At 61.1% G+C, this 9,583-nt stretch overlaps 1 protein-coding gene across 1 annotated transcript in view; it reads left to right on the top strand.

Annotated features, from left to right (window-relative positions):
* The first annotated feature begins 8,356 nt into the window (after window positions 1-8,356).
* The window catches only part of SKOR2 (SKI family transcriptional corepressor 2), a 37,439-nt gene continuing 36,212 nt past the window's right edge, over window positions 8,357-9,583 (top strand). The window contains exon 1 of the mRNA XM_059723554.1: window positions 8,357-9,583. This exon is cut by the window's right edge and continues 474 nt beyond it. Coding sequence (XP_059579537.1) covers window positions 8,398-9,583 — 1,186 coding nt within the window. The 5' untranslated portion in view covers window positions 8,357-8,397.

The following is a 9,583-nucleotide window of genomic DNA, read 5'->3' on the forward strand; positions in this document are numbered from 1 at the left end:
GGGGAGCAGCCCCCGCCCCGAGCCAACCCGCTTCAGACGGGAGCGTGCTGGCCGGGCGGGCCCGGGCGCTCAGCACCTCGGACAGCGGCGCGGGCGGCGGGGCGCGGCCTGGCCGCCAGGGGGCGCCGCGCCGCCCCGCACAAGAGGCAGCTGCAGCGCGACAGGCGCGCACACACACGAGCCAGCCCGAAACGTCCCGGAGCCGGGATCTGCCGGGCAGGGCCGGCCACCGCCCCATGGCCCGGCCCCGCCGCTGGACGTAGAGCCCTGCAGTGCCAGGTAAGCGGCCGCCGGGCGCTGGGCTCGAACCCGCGGCGAGCAAACGGGGTGATGCAGGCGGCGGGGTCGGGCGAGCCTGGGAAGGGGGCAGCGGGGGAGCCTGGCACAGGCTGGCAGCGCTCCCCCCGCTGCAGGCTGGAGAGAAGTTGCCCGGCGCTTTCTGCCCCTGTGCGGTGCGGGGCGGGGCGGGGAAGGGCACGTGTGCGGCCGTGGCGGGGCGGGGGGGCACTCCTAAGAGCCGGGGCAGGGCCGGGGGCTCGGGCGCTGTCCGAGCTGCACCAGCTGCCCTGGCACTCCGGCACAGCGCCCCCCACCAGCGCTCCCCTCCAGCCCGGGGGGTCCCTGTATGCTAATCAGACGAGGCTAGCTCTGCACCCCGTCACCACACACACACACGTTCACCTCTTCTTTCCTGTCTCTGGCGGAGTAAGAAGCGCCCTGCAAACACCCCAGCCCAGATGGATCTCTCGCAGCTGATGCGCATTGCCAAGGGGGCTGATTTCAGCCCAGCGCCTTCTGCAAACTCTCTCCTTTCCGGGGGGAAGGGGATCCCCCCGCAGGGGCTTGCAGAGCTGAAAGGGGTTTCTTGACAATGGGGGGGGGGGGGGGGGAAAGCGGCCTTCCCCAGTGGCTGGGGCCGTTTGAGTCTAAACGCAATCGAAGTGGGGAGAGGAGGCAGAAGCCTCCAGCTAGACAAGAGGCAGCGCTGTGCCTAGGGGGAGAAGGTCTCCCCTTGTCCTCCCAAATGGCCTGGGGGTCCGAGTCCATGCGCCCTGCCCCCGCGGATCGGGAGCAAAAGCAGGGAATGGAAACCTCTTCCCCTGCTTTTGAGGAGCCTCATCCCGCGATTGCAGCGATGCCATTTCCATCCTAATGTGGTAGCGAGAAGAGCCGCGTGCTTGTTGCACACATGTCGCTCTGCCTTCTTCGCCGGCTGCCCCCCAAAACCACGGGCAATCCCGCCGCGGGCTGTAATCCGTGTCAGAGGGAGAAAGATCCCCGCTGGAAAAAAATGTCTCTACGGTATAATACCTTCCCCGGCAAATCACTCGAACATAATCATGAAATCATGGCCGGGAAAGGGGAGGGGGGACTGGCATTTGGTGGGAGAGAGGGGAACTGTGACTTCACCGAGCCATCGGGGTAATGTGACCTGTCAAACTGTGTTAAAAGCTAAACAAGCCTAATCCCCATCGGTTGTTTATTCCTCATAAAATACAACTCTACAAAGCAGGAAGTTACTGCAAACATCTATCAATAATGAATGAATCTCCTGTAATAAAATACTTGCATAATTAGCTACAGCCAAGGCTGTGCATTCTGCTAGCCCTTTTGCAACTCTTTGTTGGAAATCTGACTTGAGAAATCCTTCAAAATCCCCTTTTAACCCTACAAAAAAAAATTAGGAGCCTTCTGCAATGCTTTGGTTTTCCATGTCTGAAGCACAAAACGTAAGTACTCCTGAAATATAACAGAAAAGTCTCTTCGGTGAATTCAGAAGAGTCATTAACATTCAGCTTTAAGTGAATGTTAACAGTAAATAAAGAAATCTCTTGATTGTAATAGTTGTAACAAAGCAATAATAAACCAGTGGGTGGTCATCAGTAATGATAAATGTATCATTATTACTGTGTGTCTGGGACCTGGGTTTGGAAAGTACTTCAGACTTTTTTAGTGGCAGGCTCGGTGGCAATTCGTTTCTTCGCCTGGAAAAAAAAAAGCCATATAATTTTATACACAATTTAGGTGAAAATAAATTTAAATCTGTATATTACATTTTTAATTTCAAGATAGTAATTAAAGTTGGTTCATTATATCTCCTCTGAAACTCTCAGTGCTCATCTTAATTGCCTGTTTGTACAATTTGCTTCTAAGACACCCAAGGTTACGTGGTTCGGGAAAATGCACAAATTTAATTCTTCCCCAACAATCGGAGTTTTCATGGGATGACACCGCCTTTTCCTCAAAAGTTTGGGCTTGGTTTTCCTCCACCCCCGGTGGGTTAAGGCCACGTCCCCCTGTCCCCCTACCCCTAAAAAGTTTTTCTCCTTTAAATCCCTTGCAACAGCCACGTTTCTGATGACGATTTTCAGAGTGGTTCAATTTACACATTTGAAACAAAATCGATGGCTGCGATGGGGGCGTCTTGCAGAAGGGGAGGTTAATTCGGTAGGAGCTAAAGCTGCGTTTTCTCCCTCCCCCCCCTGCAGAAAGAGGAAGCTTAAGAAATCAGGACACGTGAGTTTTGAAGCGGATGGTCTCACGGAGCACGGAGGAGAGGCTGCATCCCTAGGACGGCTGCCTTTTTCGTGCGGGGAGTTAGGACCGCAGATTGCACCTTGACCGAGCCCGTTTCAGTGCAGCAGATTTAGTGCGGGAAAGAGCTGCTTGGAACAAAAGGCCCCGCTTAAAAACCGCTTTCCCCTCTCCCCTGTGCGGCAGGCAGGGACCTGAACTCTCCCTGCTCCTGCCTTTAAAGTGTCAGGAGCCGGAGCGCGGGTTGTGTGTGTCCTTGCAGCCTTTGTTGCGGCTCCGGCTGCATCCTTTCGCCTCGTCTTTTGCCAGTGCAAACTCCAGCGCAGCTCGCGGCTCCTTTTGTTGTGTCTAGCGGGGGTATTCAGGAGCAGAGACAAAAGCCCCAAGTGATGTGATCTAAATGAGCTCCGAGGTTTTCCAGCTGGGGCCGTCTCCCTTCCCCGTGCCCCCTTGGCTTTGAGACGCGTACAAGAGAAATGATCGCGGGGAGGTTGTTTAATGGGAAGGGGGGAAAAAATCAGAGTGGAAAAGTGGGGGCCACAAAGTGCCCCCACCCAAATCCCCAGGATCGTTGGAGATCCCGGCCAGCTTGGGCTTTAAACCGATCCCTCGTGCTCTGCAGATGGGTTTGCATTGCTTCAAGTTCCCCCGGATCGCAGGGGAAGGGGGGAGGGGGGGCGAGTTTGCCCGGGGTGCGGGGGTGGGGGGAGGTTGCTTCTCTTTGTGGTTTGCAAATGCAGCAAAGTAATGTCGTTGCTCGTGGCGCCGCTGCCAGGTTATTTAAAGGCTGGTGGAGTAAATACAGGACTGGGGGGAGGGTAGCGCTGGTCGTCTTCCCCTTCCTTGCCGGGGTTCTGCGGACAGACGTGAGTTCCTTTGAATCGCGTTAAAGGCGAAAGCTCTGCGGAAACATCATGCTGGAGGGGGAGGGAAGGGGACAGGGATGAGTGTGTCCGCCTTCCTCTTCTGCCCTGGCCCCAACCCGCCCCCGTGGCCAACGGAGAGGTCTGCCAGGAGCATCTGCGCAGGGGCTCGTCGGTTCTGCTGGCTTCCCTCGAGGCGGCCGCAAGTCCCTCCGGCTGGGGTGAGAGCGGGGTAACTTGGGGCCGTTGTCCCGCGGAGCAGGTCCCTTTACCAGCCAGCCCCGCGGGTGGGTGACTCAGTGCTGGTCAGGAATCCCCGCGGTGTCTCTGTGCCCCGTGTGAACGAGGCCTGCTTCGGATTAAGGACAGCCCCTTCCAAGCAACCCCCATGGAGCCTAGTGCGATGGTCTGGAGCCCGCTCGCGGACGAAGGTGCGGGGCCACGCTTCTGGCTTGCACCTCGCGGGGCAGCTGCTCCGCTTCTCTCACCGAGCGGACACACGTGCTACACGCAACACGGGTCACTCTGAATCCACTACCTCGTCTATGAAAGCGGGGGGGTGCAGATCCTATGCAACTCCAGTGGATTCGAGGGGAGCCTTTGCCCGCAGACAAGTCCCGAGGAGGCCCCGGGCATTTATAAATCAAGCCCCGAAAAGAAAAGATTGAAGAGCAGGAACAAGGCGGGAATGGCTGTAGCAGCGGAGCGGGGGCCCGGGCTGAGCACGCCTGTGTCCTGGCCTGGATCTAGGTCCCGAGGGCCGTGCCAAGGGGCTGGCCCCGTGTCTAGAGGGGGGCGCGGGGATGCGCTTTGGCGGATCGCAAGGCAGACTACCAAGGGTAGTCGGGGCGGGCAGGGGCTGCCTGGCAGCTGCGGGGCCGCCCTGACAAATGACCGTCGGGGCAGATTCCCCCCTCGACCGTCGGGATTTAGGGGCCTGGAGGTCGGGGCCGGGCTGCAAACCCGAGGGGGTACACGGCTCCTTCCAGCCTTTGCCTCCTGCCTCGAGCGCTGCGCCGGGCCCGGGGCGGGCAGGGAGCGGGCTCGGCCGGGCTGGGGGCACCGCTGGAGCCGCTCCTGCGGCCTCAGGGGACAGACGGACCTTGCGGGGGGCAGCTCAAGGGCGGAGGCACCGGCCGGGGAGGTGGTGCAGGCTCCAGCGCGCCCAGGCGCAGGCACCCACCCGGCTCCCGGGCGCCGGCACCGGCACGGGCTGCTTTTGTGACGGGTCCTTTGGGGGCGAGGGGCTGCCCCGCGGCTCGGGGGTTGTTGTGGCCATGAAACACGTCGATGTGAGACGGGGCGAACACGTCACGGACCTCGTGTATGTGTGTGCGCGTGGAAGTGAGTCTGCGGGGTTGTGTATTTTATACACGCGCCATGTACACTACATACGTAACAGGCATATATACACGCACGTATATATTATGTGCACATATATCTCTATTACGGCACGGATCAGAAGATACTTTTATATATAGGCTGCGCATACATACATGTCTCTGCACGTGTGTGTATACACATACATTACACACCCAGATGTAACGTCAATAGATATCTATGGCTCTATGGATAAAGCACATGTGCGCTTTGTTTTTGTGTGTGCAGGTCTGTGTGTATACACACACACACACATACGGACTTCCACACATAAAAACAAAGAGCACATGTGCCTCATCCATAGATAGAGCCATAGATATCTATTGACGTTACATATGGATGTATGTGGGGGAAAAAACGTTACACATTATACACCCATCCGTATATACTTATATATAACTTGTGTGTAGCACACTATATATGCGTGTGTGTGTATATGTGTAACAGATTGTATATATTTTTGTAACAGATTATATATGTATGTATGTATGTATACATATATATAACACATTTACCAAGGATGTAACATATATGAGTGTATATATATATATATATATATATATATATACAAACGTATATATTTAGCATCCCTGTAACAGATATGTATATACATATATATAACACACATTAATATACATACATTAATATACATATTATATATGTATCTTATTATATACATATCTACATTATGTATATAATATGTATGTTAATGTATGTATATTAATGTATGTATATTATGTTATACAGATGTTACATATATAAGTATATATTATATGTATATTAATGTGTGTGTATGAGTTATGTGCATATATATATATCAAGTGTATATATATGTGCATATATATGTGTGTAACATATATGTGTGTAACATATATAAATATATGTGTTACATCTATATATGTTACATCTCTATATATGTTACATCTATGTAAAGGATATACGTATATACACATATATAGATATATATGTTACATATATTTGTGTCTACATAGTATATATGTATGTAATGTTTGTGTAACAGGCTATATATATGTATAATGCGTGTAACAAAATGGTGTGGGTGTGGGTGTGTGTAAGAGGGAGAGTTTTTTCCACACACCCAGAGACCTGCACACACGCGTAGCCTAGATATCAAACACCCCCAGCAGCAGCGCAGGAATCCAGCACCGCCAGTGAAGACAGGAGAGGAAATTTCTCCGTGGCGCGGTGATAGATCATACAATGTGTGACACTGGTTTAACCAATAAAACAATTTGAATCAATTAGCTCGCGGAGGAGAGTTTTGAAGTGTAAAATTCATGTCAGTCTGGCTAGGAAGCATTGATTAAAATGTCACCAATCTGAGGCTTACAGCTATTGCTCACATGAAACCAGCAGGCTCCGAGATGGAGGAGAGTCGCGCCCGCGTGGGGAGGAGGGTCCCGTGGGCCGGGGCTGGCTCCGGGCGAGCTGGGTTTCGCGGACGGGGCAGGGGAAGGGGGCGCGCGGCAGCGGGCACCGGAGGAGCTTGCAGCCGGGCTGCAAGGAGGCGGCGAGCCGGGACCGCCGGCGGCTCTGCCTATGTATTAGGAGCATTTTCCTGCGTCGGATCCGCGCCGGGAGAGTGCCGGCGACCGCTTCCCCCAAAACACCCGGGCTCGCTTACAACCCAGCCCGGTGAAAGGGATGTCTGGCATGTCCCGGCCTGCGGCAGCTCTGCCTCCGAGTCCGGCAGACGGGGGTGCGGTGCAGGGAAGATGCTTTCCGGGCAGGGCCAGGCGCTGAGCGGGGAGGGGACTCCCGGGGGGCTCCGGGCTCCCCTCCGCTCGCATCAGCCGTGTCCTCGCCTTCATCCCCCGGAGAAGAGCAGGCGCCGGGCTCCGGCAGCCTTTCCTGGGGAGGAGAGGAACTGCCTCGAAACCCTGGCAGGGCCCCTGCGGGCTGGGTCCTCGGGCCGGGGATGCTGCGAGGATCATTTTGGCTGGGAGAGCCGGAGCGGGCGCCCGGGGGGACCCGCCCGCGCGAGCGGAGCCCGGCTTCGTTTGGCTGCGGTTTCTTTGGCCAGATCCACGCGAGCCACCCCCTTCCCCGGGCTGCCGCCGAGGTTGCCCGGGCGCTGCCGCTGCCGGGGTCACCTTCTCCTCCCAGATGCTCCCGGAGGCCGCTGCCTTGTCCCCGCTGCCGGGCCCCGGGCAGAGCTGCGAGCAGCCCCAGCTCTTCGGGCTTCACCCCCCGCCCCCCATGCACATCGGGTGCGGATCCCTCCCCCCGGTACCCCTGGGCGGCAGGGATGCCCGAAGCCTGGAGGAAGAGGAGGCGGCTGCGTTCATCCCTCACCCCACCAGCTACCCAGAGGGGTTTTCTGACGGGCTCCGGTGGGGCCCGTCTGGGATTTGCCCCCCAGGCCGGGCGGGGTGTCTCCTGGCCCGCGCACGGTGGGCTGGGGGGGCCGGTCCCCGCAGGGAGCGGGTCCCGCGGGTGCAGCGCGCAGGCAGGCGGGGAGGGCGCGGGGCTGGGCGCAGCCGCGCTGGCACACGCGCTGTCAGCTGGTCCGGGGGCGGGGAGGGGAGGGGAAGGGAGGGGAGGCGGGGGCGGGGGGGCTGCTCCGGTTCCCCGCCTCGCTCGGCCAGAGGAGCAGCCTGGCGACGCGCGCAGGGAGCCCCGGCAGCCGCCCGCCAGGAGCCGGCGCGGATGCTCCCGCAGCCCCGCGCCCGCCGGGGAGAGCAGGGCCGGGGGCAGGCGGCCGCGAGCCGGGAGGTAATGGACTGGGCCTGGCTGGGGACGGGGCGAGGGACCCGGGCCGGGGGCGCTCACGGCTCTGCGGTGCACTTGGCCTCCCTGGAGCCGGGGCTGGGGGGTCCCCTCCCCGTCCAGACGTGCGGGGAAGGGGTGAAGGAGGCAGGTGCTCGGACAGCTCTGCTGGGTTTGGATCCGGACCAAATCGCGGGGGGTGGGGGGCAGTGCGGCCGGGTGGCACCGAGCTGCCCGGGGCGGGGGTGTCGGCCGCAGCCGATGGGCACCAGCCGCGGGACTTGCCCAGGTTGGCTCCGGGCCGGGGGCCGCGGGGACCGAGCGGAGCGGGCCGCCTGCTCCCCGAGCCTCGCGCCGCGGGGCGGAGGGGTGGCAGGGCCTGGGACAACGAGCCCCCGCGGCTGGTGGCGGCTGCGGACATCCCGGCGGGCGGGCGGGCGGGCAGGGCTCGGGGCTCCTGCCGCTGCTGCGAGAAAGCAAGCCAGTGGCAGGTTGTGCCCTGCGAGCGGGAGCCGGGAGCTGCTGTTCCTCGGGCACCCGGGGAAAGGGCCAGGCCGGAGCAGCGGGAGGCGCCCGTCCCCTGGCCGGGCTGTTTCTCGCAGGGTCAGGGCCCGGGAGGGGGGTCCCGACACCGCTTCCCCCTTGGAGCAGCCCGGCTCCGGCTCTCTGCTGGGATGCGCTAGACGGGACCGACGGCAGGCGGCGGGGCGGGTGCAGGAAGGCCCAGCTGGGCTGCCAGGGGCCCGGGGCAAGCGCCAGCCCTGCCCTCCTCCCTCCTGCCCCCCGGGCCAGGCGGCCTTGCACCCCGGGGGCCGCTTCCTCCCGTCTCACGACGCCGCTGTGTTGTCTTGCAGGCTGCGCCCGGAGCCGGAGCCGGAGCCGCGCCGCGATGGCCAGCAGCCCGCTGCCGGGCCCCCCCGACCTGCTGCTGCCGTCGCCGTCCAGCACGTACCCGGCGGAGCCCCGCGCCGGCCCGGCCGCGGCCATGAAGCCCAACCAGGTGGGGCAGGTGGTGCTGTACGGCGTGCCCATCGTGTCGCTGGTGATCGACGGGCAGGAGCGGCTGTGCCTGGCGCAGATCTCCAACACCCTGCTCAAGACCTTCAGCTACAACGAGATCCACAACCGGCGCGTGGCCCTGGGCATCACGTGCGTGCAGTGCACGCCGGTGCAGCTGGAGATCCTGCGCCGGGCCGGGGCCATGCCCATCTCGTCGCGGCGCTGCGGCATGATCACGAAGCGCGAGGCGGAGCGGCTCTGCAAGTCCTTCCTGGGCGAGAACCGCCCGCCCAAGCTGCCGGACAACTTCGCCTTCGACGTGTCTCACGAGTGCGCCTGGGGCTGCCGCGGCAGCTTCGTGCCGGCGCGCTACAACAGCTCCCGCGCCAAGTGCATCAAGTGCAGCTACTGCGCCATGTACTTCTCGCCCAACAAGTTCATCTTCCACTCGCACCGCACGCCCGACGCCAAGTACACGCAGCCCGACGCCGCCAACTTCAACTCCTGGCGCCGCCACCTCAAGCTCACCGACAAGAGCCCCCCCGACGAGCTGGTCTTCGCCTGGGAGGACGTCAAGGCCATGTTCAACGGCGGCAGCCGCAAGCGCGCCCTGCCGCCCGCCGCGCACCCCGCGCCTCCGCCGCCCGCCCCGTCGTGCCACCCGCTGGGCGCCGTGAAGGCGGCGGCGGCGGCGGCGGCCGTGGGCGGGCTGCTGAGCCCGCACCTGCTGGCGGCGCCGCCCGAGCTGCAGCACAAGCGCCCGCGCTTCTCGGACGACGACGACGAGCTGCAGGAGGCCGTGGCGGCGGCGGCGGCGGCCAAGGGCCCGCGGAGCTACCCGGTCATCCCGGTGCCCAGCAAGGGCTCCTTCCTGCACAAGCTGCCCGGCTGCGGCGGGCTCTTCCCGCACCCCTACGGCTTCCCCGCCGCCGCCTTCGGCCTGTGCCACAAGAAGGAGGAGGGCGCCGTGGAGGCGCACAAGGCGGCGGCGGCGGCGGCGGCGGCAGCAGCGGCGGCGGCGGGCCCGGGGGCCGGGGCGGGCGGGCTGTCGGGGCTGCTGTGGCCCGGCCGCAAGG

The sequence above is a fragment of the Alligator mississippiensis genome, chromosome 3 (assembly GCF_030867095.1).
Source record: "Alligator mississippiensis isolate rAllMis1 chromosome 3, rAllMis1, whole genome shotgun sequence".
In the NCBI taxonomy this organism is placed as follows: Eukaryota; Metazoa; Chordata; order Crocodylia; family Alligatoridae; genus Alligator; species Alligator mississippiensis.